The sequence below is a fragment of the Accipiter gentilis genome, chromosome W, assembly GCF_929443795.1.
Source record: "Accipiter gentilis chromosome W, bAccGen1.1, whole genome shotgun sequence".
Taxonomy (NCBI): domain Eukaryota; kingdom Metazoa; phylum Chordata; class Aves; order Accipitriformes; family Accipitridae; genus Astur; species Astur gentilis.
The window spans coordinates 31,237,426-31,260,564 of NC_064918.1; the positions used below are offsets into that span (position 1 = coordinate 31,237,426).

The following is a 23,139-nucleotide window of genomic DNA, read 5'->3' on the forward strand; positions in this document are numbered from 1 at the left end:
TGAATGTCCTTCCATGTTTTTTTATGCTCCCTTCACCCATTGTTTTCTCTTCAGTTGTAAAGGGCTATAATTCTTTTCTGCAGTTGTAGAATACCATATGCAATAAAGGTTTTTGTTTATGACTAGGGCTGCTGGGTGCTACTGCTGTGTGAACTGAAATTCTTACTTCACAAGGAAATGGTGAAAAACCATACTGACTCCTTTTTTCCAAATAGGGAAAAGTACATGTCCCTTGTTAATACAGTCTTTCTCCACTGCCATGAGTGGATCAGCACCTTTCTGTGTATGTAAGCAGAGAAAATACTCATCCAGAAGAGGATATCTGATCTGCTGGTCTATCTTTGGAAGCTCAAAACTCTTTAGCCATATTCTCCTTTAAACTAGGCATACAGTAACTAGAGAAGTCTTGTGAAGCAGAGATTACCAATGCAAAAAGGATATCTAGTATTTCATGTGAAAGTAATGATGAACATTGAGAGACCAATTTTTCTTATTTGTATTACAGTATTATAATCGACAGGGAACCAAATTGTTCCCTGACATTGTGTAATTCGTGTTGAATTAAAAGAAGACAATAATGCTTACATACCAATCGGGAAGGGGGAAGACACACATTGTGATTGAACAAATGCTTTGTGTAAATAGCAAGGCTTGCTTAAATGTTGCGTAAGGGTCACGAGAAAAGGGCAATGGCTATAACTTACTAGATAAGGAGGGAAAAAGACAACAACTATAACTTACTAGATAAGGGGATTAACTCTACCACGACTGCACTTCTCCACATCAAGACATTCTACATCAAAAGACACTCCCCCTTGAGAAGATTGACCGAATCCGCCCAATAACAGAATTGGCTCTGTCGATTTATAACAGTATTATCCAGAGGCCCTAGATTGTGATCAAGGTCCACACAAATGGCCTGTAGTCTTTACAATGTTCTGAGCAGGTAAGTATAAACAAAATAAGCAGGAAGAGGACAATTTCTTTGTCTTTAGAGTAACTTTGGGGCTTCTGATGGATGGCTGGCTATAATTTAAGCCCAAAAGGTTTATCAGGAGAATATGAAACAGGGGATCACTGACAGACAAGGATTGATGCAAGCAGGCTATATGGTGGTAATAAGATGTAACATTGCTTCCAACAAATATAAGAAGGGAGGAAAATATAGTACAGTAAGATATCACATAATGAAATGTTGCCGTGATATCTGTGGAGAGCGAGTACTTGCAGCTTAGAAGGTGTGACGGATGCGCCCACTCTGAATGAGTGAACAGTACTTTGGTTCAGGCATCACTGACAAGTAGGCCTGACTGAAATCAGCCTTGCTGTGCAAACCATGAGAACTGTGCTAGGGTGCATCTTCTCAGGAACTAAGGAATCTAGGCCATGTTTTATCAGGAGCTAACAATACCAGCTTGAGCTGGGACTAGACAAAACTAAAACTTCTACAGCTGCACACCTGCACATACACTAAAGCGGGAGGGGGGGGTTGACTACAAGTCAATCACTTTATGCTATAAAAATCTGTAGCGTCTCTGAGCCCATTGAGCTCTCCTGCATGGCAACAGGCTGCACAGTGGTGATCTCCCCTTTGAGCAGGGATGTCTCTCAAGGTTACTACTCCTCGAGGCTGAGAGACCCCTTACCCAGCATCTGATATCTATAACAAGGTAAGCAACATTTTACATTAGGCCTAAAAGTATATTGTATGCTGGCAACATTTATATATATACAGCTATAGCTTAATTATTAGAAGTGTAGCAAGTAGTAGAGTGTTTGACTGCTGTCTAAATCATTGTCTAAATCATTGCTTAACTAACATTCAATTATTGTTTAATCACCATTTGATTGCCATTTGATTTTCATTCATTGATTAATTACCTACCATTTGATCATCATTTGATCATTAATAAAACCCTTTTAGTTAACCCCATAATGATGACTTCTCTTAATAAATCACCTGCAACAAAAATTGGCAGTCTGCAGGATGGTGGATTCAATCACTGACTACTTACAGAGGCACAGAGTTAACCCTTCACTGAAATTTTTGGATGATTGGGCACGCGAAAAGCAGGATAATTGGAATAAGATAAAAGAACAGTTAAACCTTGTAAGAGGGAAACTGAAAGATGGTAAAGAGAAGGGAATAATATGCAAAATGTTGAAAACATGTTTGGGAGCTGCATATCAGTATAAGAAATGTAAAGAACAGGAAATGAAAGTGTTACAAGATGAGGTTGAACAAAGAAAGCGACAAGAAATGCTGTTATCTCTGTGAATACAGCAATTGCAGAAACAACTGGGGGAGGAAAAAGAAAAATGTAGGAATTTAGAGGATAAACTAGAACTCATGAGAATTCGGGTCCCCAACCCCCCCAGATCCTGTGAAAATTTATAAGCTAATCATTTCCCCAGAAGAATGGGATGGAGATATTTGGGAGGACCCCCACCAAGAACTTAGCGATGAGAGTGAATTAGATGAACCAGAATTTAAGGTAGCCCCTATTATTAAAACTGAGATATCTGCTGGACCTCAAGGGGGCAACCAGGGAGATACCATAAAGACCATTCCATGGGACCCCCTTCAACTGGCCAATCTGCACAAAAAATATGGGTGGAAGCCTGGTGAAAGCGAGACTGAATATCTGTGGCATGTCTCCTTAACTGGAGGTGATCATATTATGTTAGATCAAAGCTAAGTGGATGGCTTTTGGGGACCAGGAGTGTTCTTGAATGAGGGACCAGCCCCTAACACTGAACCACATGCTATTACGTGGCAAGTAGTGTATTGGGCAGGGGGCATAGACCCTCGGGATAGAGGGGAGCCCACTGCTATACCAATAAGATCATTAAGCACACTTTCTACTGCTGCTACAAAAGCAGCCTCCCTTCAGGCTATAAACAACAGGGGTGCATATAGTAATTATCCTATCTCTGTCCCTGTAGACCCCCAAGCCATGAGACCACTGATAAGGGGACCCCCTGCTTTTTTAAAATCCTACCTCATTGCAAAAAGGGATGAAATAAGACAAAACATAGAACATAACGCTCAGGAGAGTCAGGACAGCCAACCCTGCCTCCAACCCATACCGACCTGGGCAGATATGATGCATTGTAAATCATAGTTGAGAAATGGGGTGGGACAAACCAACACCGGCAGGGCAATCCCAAGCTGATGCAGACAGCAGATGGATCCTGCAAGTAAACAGACTCCCCAGAACCCCCAACATGTTCCCTGATCTCATAAAGCCCATGATGGAAGCTTATCAGTGAGATAACACAGATGGCCCTCATATTTATGTTCCAATCAGCCCCCAAAGACAACTAGTGAAATTTTTAATTGAAACAGGAGCTCAAATTTCAATGCTTTCAAATTTGGATGCTCAAAGAACTAATGTTAAGCCTGGTCAACAAAGGGTTAAAATAATAGGATTTATCAGCAAAAGTGAAATATGTCCCATAGCTAAGTAAACTTGTTATTGCAAAGGGACAAAGAATATCAAGACACCAATTAGAAGTAGTTTCAGGGAAGGAAAATGTTTTAGGCTTTGATGTATTACAAGGACAAGTTTGGAAACTGCCGGATGGTAGTGTTTGATGTTTTCGCCGCCTGGAGTGTACTTGGTTAGCTGAGCAAAAATTAGCAGCTACCCAAGGGTGTCAGTGAACTGGCATAGTTTGCTTGCTGTGAGCTGCACCCATGCTGCCTGACTCAAAAATAACTAATGTCCCTCAGTATCCTATCTCTGCAGCTGACCAGATGGGTATTGCAGAGGTCGTAGATAACCTAGAAAAAGACACATTCACTCCCAAACACAGTCCCCATATAATTCCCCAGTGTGACCAGTTAAAAAAAACACAGATGGGAGATAGTCCTTAACCATAGACTATAGAGAGTTAAATGCAAACACCACTCCTCTTACAGCCATCATCCCAAACACACTGTACTGGTTTGTGTGGCAAGGTTTTGGTAGCGGGGGGTTACAGGGGTGGCTTCTGTAAGAAGCTGCTAGAAGCTTCCCTTATGTCTGACAGAGCCAATGCCAGCCGGCTCCAAGAGGGATCCACTGCCGGCCAAGGCCAAGCCAATCAGTGATAGTGGTAGCACCTCAGTGATAACATATTTAAGAGCGAAAAAAAAAGTTGCGGCAGAACAGGAACTGCAGCCAGAGGAAGGAGTGAGAACATGTAAGAGAAACAACCCTGCAGACACCAAGGTCAGTGAAGAAGGAGGGGGAGGAGGTGATCCAGGCGCCGGAGCAGAGATTCCCCTGCAGCCCATGGTGAAGACCATGGTGAGGCAGGCTGTCCCCTTGCAGTCCATGGAGGTCCATGGTGGAGCAGATATCCACCTGCAGCCCATGGAGGACCCCACGCTGGAGCAGGTGGGTGCCTGAAGGAGGCTGTGACCCTGTGGGAAGTCCACGCTGCAGCAGGTTCCTGGCAGGACCTGCGGATCCGTGGAGAGAGGAGCCCATGTTGGAGCAGGTTTTCTGGCAGGAGTTGTGACCCCACGGGGGACCCATGCTGGAGTAGTTCGTGAAGAACTGCAGCCTGTGGGAAGGACCTGTGTTGGAGAAGTTCATGGAGGACTGTCTCCTGTGGGAGGGACCCCACACTGGAGCAGGGGAAGAGTGTGAGGAGTCCTACCCCTGAAGAGGATGGAGCAGCAGAGATGACGTGTGATGAACTGATTGTAACCCCCATTCCCCATCCCCCTGCACCACTGGGGGAGGTAGGTAGAGGATTCGGGAGTGAAGCTGTGCCTGGGAAGAAGGTAGGGGTGGGGGGAAGGTGTTTTGAGATTTGGGGTTATTTCTCATTACCCTACTCCAGTTGACTGGCAATAAATAAAGTTAACTTTCCCTAAGTCGAATCTGTTTTGCCCATGATGGTAATTGGTTGAGCGATCTCTCCCTGTCCTTATCTTGACCCACAAACCCTTTGTTATATTTTCTCTCCCCTGTCCAGCTGAGGAGGGGGGAGTGATAGAACAGCTTTGGTGGGCACCTGGCCTCCAGTTAGGGTCAACCTACCACACACTGCTACATTAATTGCCACCCTCCAAGTTGCCGCTCACTCCTGGATGGCGATACTAGATGTAAAAGATATGTTCTTTATGGTGCCGCTGCAGAAGGAGAATAAAAGAAAATTTGCTTTTACCTGCGATGGGATACAATTTACTTTTAACAGACTTCCTCAGGGCTATAAGCATTCATAGAATCATAGAATCATTTAGGTTGGAAAAAAACTTTAAGATCATCAAGTCCAACCATAAACCTAACACTGCCAAGTCCACCACTAAAACATGTCCCCAAGTGCCACATCTACACAAATACCTCCAGGGATGGTGACTCAACCACTTCCCTGGGCAGCCTGTTCCAATTCTTGATAACCCTTTCAGTGAAGACATTTTTCCTAATATCCAATCTAAACCTCCCCTGGTGCAACTTGAGGCCATTTCCTCTTGTCCTATCACTTGCTACTTGGGAAAAGAGACCCACCTTGCTACAACCTCCTTTCAGATAGTTGTAGAGAGCTATAAGGTCTCCCCTCAGCCTCCTTTTCTCCAGACTAAACAACCCCAGTTCCCTCAGCCACTCCTCCTAAGACTTGTTCTCTAGACCCTTCACCAGCTTTGTTGCTCTTCTTTGGACACACTCAAGCACCTCAATGTGTTTCTTGTATTGAGGGGCCCAAAACTGAACACAGTACTCGAGGTGTGGCCTCACCAGTGCCGAGTATGGGGGGACAATTACTTCCCTAGTCCTGCTGGCCACACTATTTCTGATACAGGCCAGGATGTCGTTGGCCTTTTGGCCACCTGGGCACACTGCTGGCTCATATTCAGCTGGCTGTCAACCAGCACCCCCAGGTCCTTTTCCACCAGGCAGCTTTTCAGCCATTCTTCCCCAAGCTTGTAGCGCTACATGGGGTTGTTGTGACCCAAGTGCAGGACCCGGCACTTGGCCTTGTTGAATCTCATACAGTTGGCCTCAGCCCATTGATCCAGCCTGTCCAGATCCCTCTCTAGAGCCTCCCTACCCTCAAGCAGATCAACCCTCCCTCCCAACTTGGTGTCATCTGCAAACTTACTGAAGGTGCACTCGATCCCCTCATCCAGATCATTGATAAAGGTATTAAACAGAATTGACCCCAATACTGAGCCCTGGTGTAGGGTTCAATTACATGGAACTTAGTTATCGGGCCTGAAAGTAGCTCATGGTCACAAGAGTGTTCCAGATGCCTTTAGAAGGCTTTGAACAGACTAAACAAGAAGATAGAAGAAAGATCCCAATGAGAAAAACACAGGTGCACATTCCACGATAAAGGGAACTGGGCACAAATAACCTCAATTCAGGGGCTTATCTTGACCAATTGGACTGAGACAAGTTTCGCATGCTCTAGTTAACATAGCCAATTATATCCTGTGTGTATGCGCGTGTACAGAGTGAGTATAACTAACTGTATCTTATGTTTATACACGTGGACAGTATCGATGTAACCAATCACCGCTTATGCTTGTACGCGTGGACACCAAATGCTTGCATGCAGCAGCCAATCAAAGCTTCTAAACAACTTAGAGAATTGTATAAGAATGATCAGCTAAGCTCAATAAAGTGGCGACTTTAATCATCATATTGGTGTTCTATCGTCCGGGCCCCGCATGGAATAACCCTAAACCCTACACCCTGGGGAACACCACTTGTGACCGGCTGCTAACTGGATTTAACTCCATTCACCACAACTCTTTGGGCCTGGCCGTCCAGCCAGTTTTTTTATCCAGTGAAGAATATGCCCATCCAAGCCATGAGCAGCCAGTTTCTCCAGGACAATGCTGTGGGAAATGGTGTTAAAGGCTTTACTTAAGTCCAGGTAAACAACATCCACAGCCTTTCCCTCATCCACTAAGCGGGTCACCTTGTCATAAGAAGGAGATCAGGTTAGTCAAGCAGGACCTGCCTTTCATAAACCCATGCTGACTGGGCCTTATTGCCTGGTTGTCCTGTACATGCCGTGTGATGGCGCTCAAGATGATCTGCTCCATAACCTTCCCCGGTACTGAGGTCAGACTGACAGGCCTATAGTTCCCCGGATCCTCCTTCCGGCCCTTCTTGTAGATGGGCATCACATTTGCTAACCTCCAGTCCACTGGGACCTCCCCAGTAAGTAACATAACTTTATCCTTGTGTCCTGAAACTATTAACATGATCCCTCCTTAACTTTACTATAATAAAATAGCATCCCCAATTATATAGAAGAGCAATTTTATCTTATTTTGCTGAAAAATTGAGGTAAACTGTAAATAACAAAAGCAACATTAGTCCAACTTGCAACTCAGTGATGCAGATCAATAAATTATTCCCCTATAGCAGCTAAGCTATCATTGCTTTATTACAACAATATGACAAAACAGATTAAAGTATTCACAGACTGTGAATCACTTACCTGCTGATGAGAGAATTTCACTTTGGGATTGTTGTCAATTTCCCATAATCCTTCATTAAAGCCTTTTCTTTTATTTGGTTTGCCATATTTTTCTTTATTTTCATAATAAGGGAATATATCCTTTGGTCCCAAGAATGCCCTTCAAGAGATGAAAACATTAGCTACCAGAAACTTCACATTTTTAAATTGCTGCTCTTCAAATGAACTTTAGTACCAGATATATAAAAAAATAATATTAATTAATGAGGCATCTGAAGTGATATTCTGTAATCAGCAAAGCGCTGCTACTGAAGCATCTTTAGTCTTCTAAACTTTTGCTTTCAGCAAACCCAGTTTTCCATTAATACTACCACACTCACTGCTCTCTCCTAGGTATTGAGTGTCCTGGCAAGAAACTGTCAATGCTATGTCTTGAATGTTATGTCTTGTTAAGATCACAGTTGACAGAGCCACCCACCACTATCAAACAATGATTAAAAACTGAGCAGCTGACTGATGTACAGAAAGAGCCATTGCTTCCTTAGCACACCAAGCTAAAATATGAAGAAATAATGATTCCTTAAATGCTGGAAACATAATGCAAGATAATGAGTACAAGTATAAGAAGATATGGCTTCAAGCCAAAGAAAAATCTTTCAAAATTATTAAATTAAAACCAATATGTCTGAGATGACAAAACAAAGTTGGGATAGAATGATTGCCTAGATCTTTGTAAGAATGCTGTATAGTTTATCCTGAAAGACATGGAAATCTAACCAAAAAAATATACAACATTATTAAATGTTTTACATTAAATGCTGAACATTTCTTTCTTTAAGTATCTTGTATATCTGAATGAAAAGCAGCTTATCAAGAAAATTATAAAGATAATTTTGCTGTTCAAAGATACTTAAAAAGGCTTAAAACCTTTGTTTAAGTTAATAGTGTTTTGAAATGAGGCGGCACAGAGTTGGAAACAAACTTAAAATTTTTGTATATTCTGTTTTTTAATTAATTATATTTATTTAGTTTAAGTGTGGAGAGAGAGAGAGATACTCAATAATTTGGCTAGTAGAAGTGTTAAATTGCTCCTTATTTTAAATTTCTTCTCCATCCCTACTCATAAAAAAAAAGTGAAAAAAAATAATTCATCTACTCTCAGTATCTGGCACTTAAAATTGCTTTTTTTTATCTTTGTTTTCATCTACAGAAACTGGCCTCCCCTAAGGCAGGCAAAAAATCCTCCCCCTAAACCCCATACATTATTATTCGTAGTGCAAGTTGCACAACTATGGCTATTAGACTGGCACCTTTTCCCACAAATTGCAGTATCTACACTGTAATTTTTTTCTAAGCCAGACCTGGGAAAACAAGGTAATAAAGTACTAAACACTGATATTCTACTTTGTACTGCAGAACATCAAGGCACATGAAGTTTCTGCTGTAGTACCATGGCCTCTAGAGTTAGGATTTCATAGTAGCAATCCAACTGCTGTTAATAGCAAAACAGAAAACTTCAGTGACCAACTTTCTCATTTTCATCCCTGTGCCTATATCCAGCTCTGTCTGACAAAGTATAAATCTAAGACCCAATTGCTTAAATTGAAGATACTGCTACTGTTTTTATGACATAGTTCATGGTAAAGTTCAAACAAACAAAAAAACCCCTAAGTTTCATTTCCCCATTTTTTTCATCATCTCTATAATGAAATATTTGAGACTTACTCCCTATTCATTTAGATAAGATAAAGAGAAGTTGCAAGACATCTAGGAAGCTTAAACATTTCCTACTCCAGTAGTGTACAACAATAATCTTTCACAGTGGCTATCATCCATGTCTTTGCAGAAGATTGTTAGAGAGCATCCAGCCAGGGATCCACACACTCGCAAAGCCTACTTAACCAGAGCAAAAGGAGGGATGGGGGGAAGAGAGGAAGACAGACAAGAGGAAAGAGAAAACATTGCTTCTTTTCTTTCCTTTGCTCTTGTCGTGGTTTCAGCCCGGCCGGTAACAAAGGACCACGCAGCCGCTCGCTCACTCCTCCGCCCCCCTCCGGTGGGATGGGGAGGAGACGGAGGAGAGAAAAAAGAAAAAGAAACTGGAACCTCGAGGGTCGGGATAAAGGCAGTTTACTGGGACAAACACAAAGAGATTACAACAACAACAACGGCACTAATGAAAAAAAAAAAGTATACAAAAAGAGTGATGCACAGTGCAACTGCTCACCACCCGGGACCCGACGCTCCGCCACTTCCCCCACCGAAAAACAGAGACCACCCCCCCGGCCTGCTCCCCATTTATATACTGGGCATGATGTCACATGGTATGGAATAGCTCCTTGGCTAGTTCAGGTCAGCTGCCCCGGCTATGCCCCCACCTCCCAGGTTCCTGTAAAAATTAACTCTATCCCAGCTGAACCCAGGACATTATCCACCCCTTATTCTATACCATCTACATCATGCCCAGATCTTACATTTTTTTTCCAATCAACCACTACAACTTTCCTTGATTTATATATAAGTATATGGACTCCACCCCCTGACCTCGCACACACACACACGGTGTTCCTTTAGCCTATGGGCTATCCCTCTAATGTGTCCATCGATATTGGGGCTCTGTCTGTTGTAACAGTTCTTCAGGATAAGAGAGAGATGGTGTGAGATGTTGGGTTGTTGTACGCTGCCTCTGGAACTTGTGGCTAGTACATTTGGTGCAACTCATGCCCCTGGTCTGCAGGTCGAAGATGTTGATCTTGAGGAAATTGCTGGGTGCCAGTTCAAGTTCTATCGCTGTTGTACTTGGCTCAGTTTCAAAAGTCCATCCTGTAGTCATTTGGATAATTCTCACAATAATACCCTTGATATGGCATATAGACACTATAGATACAATGACATGCATTGGCAGGTTATTTAGCAGTTAAATATCATACAGCCCAATTCACTGGCTATTCTCTCCCAAAATCAAATCTCCCTGAGGTACACATCGAACCTCCCCATCCTTCTGCATCACCCACCAGGTGTACCCAGGTCCTTGAGCAAAAACAACCCCTTGAATGGGTTTGCTTCTGCTTGAGGGAGGACTAACCCAGACTGTCTTTCCTAACATACTCCTCATGCGCACTACAGGGACTTTATCCCCTTCTACAGTATGTGGAACTCTTGGTTGGGCGGGGCCAGCCCGATTGGCGGATCCTCTAGTATTAACTAACCAGTGGCTTTTGTTAAATGTGTATCCCAATGCTTGAAAGTTCCACCCCCCATCGCTCTCAATGTAGTTTTCAGCAGTCCATTGTACCGTTCAATTTTTCCGGAGGCTGGTGCGTGATAAGGGATGTGATACACCCACTCAATGCCATGTTCTTTGGCCCAGGTGTCTACGAGGTTGTTTCGGAAGTGAGTCCCGTTGTCCGACTCGATTCTTTCTGGGGTGCCGTGTTGCCATAAAATTTTCTTTTCAAGGCCCGGGATAGTGTTCTGGGCAGTGGCATGGGAAACGGGGTATGTTTCCAGCCACCCAGTGGTTGCTTCCACCATTGTAAGCACATGGCACTTGCATTGGCGTGTTCGTGGGAGTGTGATATAGTCAATCTGCCAGGCGTCCCACTGTTTATATTTCAGCCATCGCCCTCCATGCGACAGGGGTTTTTGCCGCTTGGCTTGCTTAATTGCAGCACATGTTTCACATTCATGGATGACCTGTGTGATAGTGTCCATGGTCAAGTCCACCCCTCGATCTCGAGCCCATCTATATGTTGCATCTCTTCCCTGATGGCCTGAGGTATCGTGGGCCCACTGAGCCATAAATAGCTCACCCCTACGTTGCCAGTCCAGGTCCACCTGAGACACTTCAATCTTGGCGGCCTGATCTGCCTGGTGGTTGTTTTGATGTTCTTCAGTGGCTCGACTCTTGGGTACATGAGCATCTACGTGACGTACTTTTACCACTAGCTTCTCTATCCAAACAGCGATATCTTGCCACAGTGCGGCAGCCCAGATGGGTTTACCTCTGCGCTGCCAATTGCCCTTCTTCCATTGCTGTAGCCACCCCCATAGGGCATTTGCCACCATCCATGAGTCAGTATAGAGATAGAGCACTGGCCACTTTTCTCTTTCAGCAATGTCTAACGCTAGCTGGATGGCCTTCACCTCTGCAAACTGACTCGATTCACCTTCTCCTTCAGCAGTTTCTGCTACTAGTCGTGTAGGACTCCATACAGCAGCCTTCCACCTTCGATGTTTTCCCACAATGCGACAGGACCCATCAGTGAACAGGGCATATTGCCTCTCATTTTCTGGCAGTTTATTATACAGCGGGGCTTCTTCGGCCCGTGTCACCTCTTTCTCTGGCGACATTCCAAAATCTTTGCCTTCTGGCCAGTCCGTGATCACTTCTAACATTCCTGGGCGACTGGGGTTTCCTATGCGAGCTCGCTGTGTGATCAGTGCGATCCACTTATTCCACGTGGCGTCAGTCGCGTGATGCGTAGAGGAAACTTTCTCTTTGAACATCCAGCCCAGAACTGGCAGTCGAGGTGCTAAGAAGAGCTGTGTTTCAGTACCAACCACTTCTGAGGCACCTTGAACTCCTTCATATGCTGCCAAGATCTCTTTTTCAGTTGGAGTATAGCGAGCCTCAGATCCTCGATATCTCCGACTCCAAAACCCCAGAGGTCGGCCACGGGTCTCCCCAGGTGCTTTCTGCCAAAGGCTCCAGGTTAGGGCCATTCTCCCCAGCTGCAGTGTAGAGCATATTTTTAATATCTTGTCCTGTCCGGACTGGCCCAAGAGCTACTGCGTGAACAATCTCCTGCTTAATCTGTTCAAAAGCTTGTCGTTGCTGAGGCCCCCTTTTAAAATCGTTCTTCTTCCGAGTTACTTGGTAGAGAGGGCTTACAATTTGACTGTAATTGGGAATATGCATTCTCCAAAAACCCACAACACATAAGAAAGCCTGTGTTTCCTTTTTATTAGTCGGTGAGGACATAGCTGCTATTTTGTTGATGACGTCCACAGGGATCTGACGACGCCCATCTTGCCATTTTACTCCTATGAACTGGATCTCCTGCGCAGGTCCCTTGACCTTACTTTCTTTTATGGCAAAACCAGCCTTCAAAAGGATTTGGATTATTTTCTTCCCTTTCTCAAAAACTTCTTCTGCCATGTTGCCCCATACGATGATGTCATCAATATATTGCAGGTGCTCTGGAGCTTCACCTTTTTCTAGTGCAGCCTGGATCAGTCCATGACAAATGGTGGGGCTGTGTTTCCACCCCTGGGGCAGTCGATTCCAGGTGTACTGGACACCCCTCCAAGTGAAAGCAAACTGTGGCCTGCACTCCGCTGCCAAAGGAATGGAGAAAAATGCATTAGCAATGTCAATTGTGGCATACCACTTAGCTGCCTTTGATTCCAGTTCATATTGAAGCTCTAACATATCTGGCACAGCAGCGCTCAGCGGTGGCATGACTTCATTCAGCCCACGATAATCTACTGTTACTCGCCATTCCCCATTGGATTTCTGCACGGGCCATATGGGACTATTAAAGGGTGAGTGAGTCTTGCTGATCACTCCTTGGCTCTCCAGTTGGCAAATCAGCTTATGGATTGGGATCAGGGAGTCTCGGTTGGTGCGATATTGTCGCCGGTGCACCGTCGTGGTAGCAATTGGCACCTGTTGTTCTTCAACCTTCAGCAACCCCACAACCGAAGGGTCTTGGGAGAGACCCGGCAGGGTAGACAGCTGCTCAATCTCCTCCGTCTCCAATGCAGCTATACCAAAGGCCCAACGGTACCCTTTTGGGTCCTTGAAATACCCCCTCCTGAGATAATCTATACCAAGGATGCACGGGGCCTCTGGGCCAGTCGCAATGGGGTGTTTATGCCACTCATTCCCGGTTAGACTCATTTCAGCTTCCAATATGGTTAGCTCTTGGATCCCCCTGTCACACCAGAGATACAGATGGGTTCTGCCCCTTTATAACTAGATGGCATTAGGGTACATTGTGCACCAGTGTCCACTAGAGCCTTATATTCCTGGGGGTCTGATGTGCCAGGCCATCGAATCCACACTGTCCAGTAGACTCGGTTGTCCCTCTCCTCCACCTGGCTGGAGGCAGGGCCTCTCTAATCCTGGTTAGAATATCCGTTACTCACTCTCTGCACACGTGAATCAGAAGTCGCATCAAGAGGATCAGAAATGAGATCAGCCCATCTACTGCGTCTGGGGGACTGCTCACGGGAAACTGGAGCAGCAGTTTTCCATGAAGAATTCTCTTTTCTGGTTGCTTTTTCTCGCAACTCCTGTACCCGTGCATCCAAGACTGAAGTGGGTTTTCCATCCCACTTCCTCATGTCCTCTCCATGGTCACGCAGGTAAAACCACAGGTTAGCCCGTCGAGTGTACTTTCTCTCTCCTCTCTCTTGGGCAGAGGAACGCTTACTCCCAATAACTGCGATGCGGGCCTGTACAGGTGAGGAGGAGGACAGATCCACTTTGAATTGCTGGAACTCTCGGGACAACTCCTCTACAGCTGAGACACAGGCCCGTAGGGAGGAAGAGAGACTTCCTTCGTATTGCCGGAGTTGGACAGACAATTCATCCACCGTTTGTCCATAGCCTTCTCTCCAGGACATTACTGCCAATGAGTTGGCATAGGTTGGTGGTGCACTTCGTAGAAACTTCCGCCACATGGGTTGTGTGCATTGGACTTCATCTGGATCTGTGGGTGACTGCGCATTTTCTGGATCATTATAAATCACCTCCAGCATGGCTAATTCTCTCAGGTACTGGATACCTCTCTCCATGGTGGTCCACTTGCCTTGGTGACATGTAACTTCATCCCTGAAGGGGTATCTTTCCTTTACACCTAACAGAAGTCGCCTCCAGAGGCTGAGGACTTGTGTTTTTCTCCCAATCGCCTTGTCGATGCCCCCTTCCCTAGACAGAGATCCCAACTGCTTGGCTTCCTTACCCTCTAATTCCACACTACTAGCCCCGCTATCCGAGCATCGGAGCAGCCAGGTAACAATGTGCTCACCTGGGTGGCGGCTAAAATCTTTTCACATGTCACGCAACTCACTCATGGATAGGATCGGGTAATTATTTCAGGTTCTTGCTCTCCCTCCTGTTCTCGCGATGACCCTGGTTCATCTTCATCTCTCGCTAAGCGAACTGATTTCTTTGTGTGTTTCTTTTTCTGTACAGGGGCGACTGATACTGGCACAGGCTGGTTCTCTGGTTCAGCTGCAGTGTCTGTCACCGGGGTAGGGGTAGTCATGGTACCTGTTGTCGTGGTAGGGGCAGCCACGGTGCTTGTTGTCGGGGTAGGGGCAGCCACGGTGTCTGTTTTCAGGGTTTGGGTAGCCACGGTGCATGTTGTCCTGTTTTCCATCTTTTCCCCCTTTTCCCCCCGAGGGTGCTGCATAATATCAAGCAGTGTTTGGTAGATACTGGCCAGGGCCCAGCACAGTGAGGCGAGTTGTATGTCTTTGGAATAGCCACAGCATTTTTCTTTCAAATATTCTGTCACTTCATAAGGGTTCTGTAGTTGTTCGGGAGTGAACTTCCAAGTCACTGGCGGTGAGAAGTTCTGTAGATACCTGCCCATATGCTCCCACATGCCGTGCCACCCATGAGTATCCAGCTTTGGGGGAGATCTCTGAGTGGTACTCTTAAAGAGCCTTTTTGTAGCCCTAAAGAAGACCTGAAACATATTCAGGAGGCATAGCACTAAAAGCACACTGGCTTGCGCATCCCAAGGATATTCAAAATTCTCAAAAGCTGTTGTAATTAGTCGGAAGGAGAAAAGGGAGGTGAACGGACGGGGGGAGGTATCCCCCCCTAATTTCCCCATGGATTGGGTGTAATTACCAATAAAATCCGACAGAAGGCGCCCAAAGTATGGAAATATTATCACTGCCTCATACAGATACCAGCTTAACCTCATGACCAGTGATGTAATCATTTCATAAGTCGACATTGCCCAGGACAGCAAAATGATAATCCCAATCACTCTCCCAGAGATGAGATACGCAACTACAGGCAATACATAGAGCATATAAGAGCTTACAAAACGTCCCCATGTAAACAAATGAAACAACATTGTGACTAACATCTATTTATCTAAGAAATGCGTATGACAAATTTGTTTCAACACGCTCTGGCCAGATCTGTCGTTATCTCAACCCTTCTGCCCCACGTTGGGCGCCAAAAAGGACTGTCGTGGTTTCAGCCCATCTGGTAACAAAGGACCACGCAGCCGCTCACTCACTCCTCCGCCCCCCTCCGGTGGGATGGGGAGGAGACGGAGGAGAGAAAAAAGAAAAAGAAACTGGAACCTCGAGGGTTGGGATAAAGGCAGTTTACTGGGACAAACACAAAGAGATTACAACAACAACGGCACTAATGAAAAAAAAAAATGTATACAAAAAGAGTGATGCACAGTGCAACTGCTCACCACCCGGGACCCGACGCTCCGCCACTTCCCCCACCGAAAAACAGAGACCACCCCCCGGCCTGCTCCCCATTTATATACTGGGCATGATGTCACATGGTATGGAATAGCTCCTTGGCTAGTTCAGGTCAGCTGCCCCGGCTATGCCCCCACCTCCCAGGTTCCTGTAAAAATTAACTCTATCCCAGCTGAACCCAGGACAGCTCTGAAAGGAAGCATTTTTCCACAGTTGCAAGTCTCTGCCTACACTGTTCAGATTTGGAGAAATACTAGGAATTAGCTACCTTGCTAAGGTCATGTAGCTTACTGGTTAAATCCCCATACACAAGAAGGAGAAAAGGTCAAGGAAATCTAAATGGGACAGTTATCACCCTGATGTATAGGGTCCAGGGTCTTGAGTCCAGAGCATGAACATCTGCCTGCCTGTGACTGGCTAAAATTTGTGCTTATGTGATTTACTCACACAAGAAATTCACATAAAGCTTTGTTAAAATACAAATATCTAGTTTATATCTAGTTTTCCTTTAGAAAAGGGTAATATTTCTAAAACAAGATGACAGCTGGCAAATATCTTGAAAAAAAGAAATAGGGTCTTAGGGTTTTGTTGGGGTTTTTTTCAAGAATATCAAGAAGCCACAAATTTAGTTTTTGGTGAAGCTCAGAAGAAAGCAACAATGAAAATCAAAGTACAAGCTTATACTTTAGAAACAGAATCATTGAGGTTGGAAGGCAACACCTCTGGAGATTGTCTAGTCCAGCTCCCTGTGCTCAAAGCAAAGTCAACTAGAGCAGGTTGCTCAGGGCCATGCCCAGTCAGATTTTGAGCATCTCCTAGGATGAAGATCCCACAACCTGAGCCACCAGTTCCAGAAGAAAGGAAGTACTTTGCAACACTGTAAGATATGAGGCACAGATTCAAAAACATTTTTCAAAGTTATATTCTAAAGAAAACATTTGAGAACTTTAAAATGTAGTAGCCCTGAGTCTACCACATTACCAAAACCAGATTTCAGTAAAACTGCTTTGTATGAGTATCAAATAGTGGGGATAAAGTTTCAAATTTGCCAGTAATCTACATGTTATCAAACATGATTTCAGAACCTAAGTCACATTTGAAAAAAGGTCATGGTGCTTCTCAAAATTCTACAGAAACTTTTAAGATTATATATAAATTCATTTCTTTTTACCCTACACTTGATCTGTGTTCCTGAATACATGACAGTAAAAAGAAGTACTGCAATCCAGAATGGCTGTCCTGGTTTCAGCTGGGATAGAGTTAACTGTCTTCCTAGTAGCTGGTACAGTGCTATGTTTTGAGTTCAGTATGAGAAGAATGTTGATAACACTGATGTTTTCAGTTGTTGCTAAGTAGTGTTTAGAAAAATCAAGTCCTTTCAAAGGAAATGTTACATTCCATTGCAAAATGTTAGGGTTACCAAAAATATTCATCTTTCTTGGGTACTTCACATAATAGCAGGCCTGAAACTAACTGGGGTGAGACCTTGGGCTTCAAATGCACCTCTTCACTTTTTCTCAAACTTTCCCCCTCTCCCCCTGAAAGGACTCAAATGCTACTTATTCCATAGTTTTCAACTTAATTTCATTTTCCTTTAGAACACAGTTTTGAGGATACATGGGACTATAATTAAAATCCCATAGAAAAGAAAAATAGGTATGTCAATCATACCACTTTGGGTAGGCTCTTGCTTTTTTACTGAGCAGGAAAAAGTGCATGTTGCAGGGAATTGTAGACTATAACCACAACATTTCACAGCAAATGTGGAAAGCAAGCTGCCTATCTTGCCAATAGAAATTAATTTAAGAAAATATAGTCTGCTACTGAGTCACATAATTTTCAAACACAATGCAAACTGTTAAACTACTGTTAAGACATCCTTCAATGAAAACAATATGCCCTTTAATCTAAAGTACTTACGTCTCATGAGTGCCAAAAAAGAATATAGGCATTTTATTCATAGGAGGTTTTACTGCTCCATCTGGAATTTCATCCACCTAAGAGAAAGAGAGACTAGAATTAAAGTTTAGTAACAATTAAAAAACACTCTAGGGGAAAACACTTAAGCATTAAGTATTAACCTGAAGAAACAAAATACTATTGAATAAGTGAAAGAGATTTAAACAAAACAAGACCCAAGGATTATATATATTGTAGGGATTGGCGCTCGGAAGATCTCACGATGTACGGAAAGAGAAGGGTTAAAGGAGGCGGGATGACCGACAGACAGTATATAAGGGCGTGACGCAGTTGAATAAACGCCATTTGCAGCATCCTCATATTGGTGTCAGTGCTCTGTGGCCCAGGGTATGGTGGACCCTGTGCCGAGTCCCACGGGGTGATCAGACGAATGTCTACAAGTGGTGACCCCGACGTGATTGGACATCGGCGGATTACGCGGGGCGTAATCGAAGGCCTGGCCAGGCATGGAAGGAGTCCTGAAGGTGTTGGACTCATGCTCTAGAGAGGTAAAAATCCCTATGGGACAAAAAGAAGCGAAAGCTTGCCTAGAGCGGCTCCTGAAAGAGGAAGCGATAGAGCGCCCGGGGGACATATTGTCTCCTGAGTGCTGGCCGAAATGCACCGCGGCTTTAGCGGAACGGGCTATGGCGACGCAGCATGGTCCGGAGTTAAAGACGTGGGGGCGGATTAGGGCGATTTTCAGGAAAGTGCGGGAGGAGGGCTTAACATGGAAGGAAGCAAAGAGATTGATGCACGCGCAGGCGGATCGGGGCGTGCAGGCGGATGGGGAGGCGCGGACAGAAGGGCTGACGGAGGTAGCGGAGCAGACGCCTCTGGTGCTCCCAGTGCAGCCGTCGGCACCGGCCGAACCACCGGGATACCCTTGGGAGGAGTTTGAACGGGAGCGTGAACGGGCGAGAGAGGAGGAGCGGGAGAAAGAGCGACAGTTAATTCAGGAGGCAGAGGAACCCGTGGCTGAGCAAAGGAGACGGGAGAAGGAGAGGCAGAGACTAGAGGAGGCGGAGAGGGCTGTGATGAAGGGATCAGAAAAGGAGCAGGTAGAGGAGGGAGCGGTTCCCCTGTATGATCCGGAGGATTGGGTGCCGGGACGTGTTTTGCGAACCGCGCCACAAGCGCACCCTAAGATGGCGCCGACATCCGCTTTCTCCCCGGATGTCTCTCCGGAAGTCGGGAGAGGCGGAGCACGGCCAAAGGAAGGAGGAAGGAAAGTCAGGACACTCCCTCTTCCGCGCGTAGCGGAAGAGGAAGAGAGTGGGCCGGACTCAATCGAGGGGTCGGCTCAACGGTTAGAGGAGGCGTGGCAACTGGTGGGCGGAAACCGCTGTCGTCCGCCGCACGCAGCGATAAAACAAAAGGCTATCTCCGGCTGTAAGGCGCAGTCGGCAGCAGCCAGTGAAAAGGCAACGCCTATGCCTTTAATACCTGCGCCCGACCCAGCTACAGATCCGCTGCAGATGCTGCAGCGAGTAGTAGAGGAGATGCAGGAGCAGGTGAAGCAACAGCGGCAGCTGCTACAAGCAGCTGGGGAACAGAAAGGAGTTCCCGATTCACCGAAGGTCACGTTGCCAGACTGGAAAATTGTAGCAAAGGAATGTGTTATGGACGGCATACGCTTTGAAGGACCCCCTTTAGTTTGCCCAGTCCGAGCTGGTCCAGGTGGTGTAGGGGTGGAGTGGTCTCTGTTAGATAGCAAGCTTTTGCAACAAGTGAAGAAGGCCGTGGATGAATACGGCTTAGGACATCCCATGACAGGCTCTCTTTTAGATGTGGTTTTTTCAGGTTCACTGACTCCCTGGGATTCGCGACAGTTTTGCAGTATGATTTTGACTCACACCTTTTTCTTGATTTAGAAAGAAGCTTGGACAAACAGATTACAAGCAGCACTAGTTGAGACCCAACAAGAAAGACCCAGAAACAGGAAAGTGGGAAGGTGGGAGGCGCTTGGTGACACAGGGAAGAGGGTATGCTGCAGTACAATCATCAGAGCACCCAGACTCACGTGTGCGCTGGGTGCCGGCACGGTGGTTGAAACCAGGCCTCAGTCAATAACGATTTATTGTGAGTTATTTTGCAGGATGCCATTGAAAAGATCGTCTAAGTACCTGCACTGTGGTCGCTGTGACCTTTGGGTGCTTACCAAGTATGACCGCTGTGGACAACAACTCTGGAGACGCACCAGCCGAACATCAAAATGGTGTGACCGATGTTTTGAACACCGCAGATCCACTTTACAGCAACCGCTGTGTGTACCCCATAAGCAGGGGACTATGATATGCTTTTAGACAAAGCCAATCAATTACAGGAGGCAGGTGACAGTGGCTTGACAATCTCCTCTCGTCGACCTGGCAATGGCTCCTGTCTTTGATTGACTGAAAAACGTTGACCCTATTTGGAATCCTTTTGGTGGTGGTTATTATGGTTTGTTGTGGGATACCAGCACTGACTGTTTGCGTGCGGAAACTCTTTATACAGAGTGCGGGTACCCACCAGTACACGAATTACTATGAGGTGGTGGAATCACTTATAGCTGTAACGCCAGTTTGTACCGTCGGTCATCCGCCATAGTGAGGGGGGACTTGTAGGGATTGGCGCTCGGAAGATCTCGCGATGTACGGAAAGAGAAGGGTTAAAGGAGGCGGGATGACCGACAGACAGTATATAAGGGCGTGACGCAGTTGAATAAACGCCATTTGCAGCATCCTCATATTGGTGTCAGTGCTCTGTGGCCCAGGGTATGGTGGACCCTGTGCCGAGTCCCACGGGGTGATCAGACGAATGTCTACAATATATAAAAAAAAAACCAACAAAGAAACAAGTGATATTTGTAAGGGTACATAGGAGAGTGTTTGCTTCTTTAAGTGTATCTGGTCAAGGACCTTTTCAATGCAAAAACGGTATAATAAGCAAAGGGGGAAACCATAAACAAGAACATACAGGAACACAAACCTGACCAACAAACAATAAGGGATGCAGTGACCAGAACCAAACCTGTTCACTCACTCTAATTGTTAAGGATATGTGGAGTGTGAGAATGTTTATTCCAGCAAGGTTATCTAATCAGGGACCTTGTCAGTTGGGAAATTTAAGGAAAAGGGGGAAGCCAGAAACAAAATATGCAGAGACACAGACCTGACAAAACAAACAGGGAGAGAATGAAAAGAAACAAACCTTGCCACTCACACTAATTGATGGGCTATCAAGAAACAACAGGCGCCACTTCCAGGAAGATCAACCTGGACTTTGCAACTAAGATTATAAACCAGGGGAGATCCCGGACACCAGACTGGGAAGGGTAAGGCAATCTATAGAACTATGCAAACCCATGAAGGGAGACATTGGGCAAATGGAAAGCAGGGAGAAACAAAGAGGGGTGTAGAAAGAAAGGGTTAAAACCAGGGCTGGTCAGTATGCTTGTCTAGCTGAGCTCTGTGTCTGATCACTGCAGTCTGTCCTATCTTCTTATTAATCTTTTCTCAACTGTCCCTCTGTGTAATCTTGCTCTCTATCCTATGTGTATGTTTGCTGCAAGGACTAAGTGCCAGCTACTGGAGTCAGACTGGGGGTGTAGGTGCATGTATTGGGTTTACATATCAAGGTTTTGGTAGTGGGGGGCGGGGGCTGCAGGGGTGACCTCTGTGAGAAAATGAGCCACCCCTGTGCCAGACAGAGCCAGTTCCATCCAGCTCCATAACAGACCCACTGCTGGCCAAAGCTGAGCCAATCAGTGATGCTTGTGGTGGCTCTGTGACAACATATTTTAAGAAAGGGTAAAAAAAGGCTGCGCAACAGCAGTTGTGAGAGAGGAGTGAGAAAATGTGAGAGAAGCAACTATGTAGACACCAAGGTCAGTGAAGAAGGAGGTACTCCAGGTGCTGGAGCAGAGATTCTCCTGTAGCCAACAGAGAAGACCAAGTTGATGCAGGTTGTCCCCCTGCAGCCCAATGAGGTCTATGGTGGAGCAGATATCCACACTGCAACCCATAGAGGACCCCACACCGAAGGGGGTGGATATACCCTGAAGGAAGCTGCAGCCTGTGGAGACCCCACACAGAAGCAGGCTCCTGGCAGGAACTGTGGCCCGTGGAGAAGAGCCCATGCAGGAGCAGGTTGTCTGGCAGGAACTGTGGCCCATTGGGGATCCATGCTGGAGCAGTCAGTTCCTGAAGGACTGTATCATGTGGAAAGGACCCATGTTGGTACAGTTCTTGAAAGATTGTTTCCTGTGGGAGGGACCCCATGCTGGAGCAGAGGTACAGTGTGAGGAGGAAGGAGCAGCAGAGATGAAGTGTTATGAACTGACTGCAACTCCCATTCCCCATCCCTCCTACATCACTCATGGGTGGAGGAGGTAGAAGAGTTCAGAGTGAAGGTGAGTCTGGGAAGAAGGGGTGGGGTGGGGGGGAAGGTGTTTTTAGTTTTGTTTTGTTTCTTGCAATCCTACTTTATTTTTAATTGGCAGCAACAAATTAAATTAATTTCCCCAAGTCAAGTCTGTTTTGCCCATGATGGTAATTGGTGAGTGATCTCCCTATCCTTATCTTGACCCATGAGCTTTTTCATCTTATTTTCTCCCCCTGTCCTGCTGAAGAGGGTGAGTGAAAGAGCAGCTTGGTGGGTACCTGGCAGCTAACCAATGTTAACCCACCACACCCTGGCCTATGGTGTCAGCTACTAGAGTGGGTGGGGGTCTTGGCCACCAGTCACTGGGGCAACATCATGGTGAGTACTGAAAACCAGCTACTGGGAGGGATCAGCACGTGTGAGGCAAGTAAGGGGCTCAAAACCAGCAGCTGGAACAGGACTGCAGGTCACAGCCCATGTGCCTGCTGCTGGGGGTGGGGGTGGAGTGTCTGTATCTTCCCAAAACTGGGTGTGCATGGGTATGCATGCAGGTATGCGTGTATAATTCACTAGCAAGCTTCAGGCTGGACTAGCTGGTGAGTAGGAAGCCCTGAGTTCAGTCAGGGGTATCACATGGGTGGAGGGTCTGTGCTGGTATGCCCAGGGGAACTTGCAAATGTGGAGTACCTGTGGGACAAGCATGTGAGTGCATGCCTGTTTGTGTTTACTAGCAAGCATCAAGCTGGACTAGCCAGTGAGTAGGGAACCCACGAACCAGGTAAGAGGGCCTAGGATCAGGGCAGGAATGCCAGTACTAGGGGAATCATCAAATGTGCATGTGCTTGTGAATCTAGAGTGTCATGTGTGTGCCTTCACTAGTTGAATTTCTATCTCTACCAGCCATAGAGGAGAAGGAAG

General features: G+C 45.8%; 3 protein-coding genes across 7 annotated transcripts in view; 1 reads left to right on the plus strand and 2 right to left on the minus strand.

Moving 5' to 3' along the window:
* Positions 1 to 23,139, minus strand: part of LOC126035485 (uncharacterized) — a 349,826-nt gene that overhangs the window by 288,743 nt on the left and 37,944 nt on the right. The gene's annotated exons all lie outside the window — the stretch shown is intronic.
* The window catches only part of LOC126035578 (lens epithelium-derived growth factor-like), a gene marked incomplete at its 3' end in the record, with an annotated part of 129,910 nt that overhangs the window by 88,288 nt on the left and 18,483 nt on the right, over positions 1 to 23,139 (minus strand). The window contains 2 exon segments of the mRNA XM_049794220.1: positions 7,450 to 7,588; positions 17,818 to 17,894. Coding sequence (XP_049650177.1) covers positions 7,450 to 7,588; positions 17,818 to 17,894 — 216 coding nt within the window.
* The window catches only part of LOC126035481 (endogenous retrovirus group K member 5 Gag polyprotein-like), a 432,730-nt gene that overhangs the window by 31,864 nt on the left and 377,727 nt on the right, over positions 1 to 23,139 (plus strand). The gene's annotated exons all lie outside the window — the stretch shown is intronic.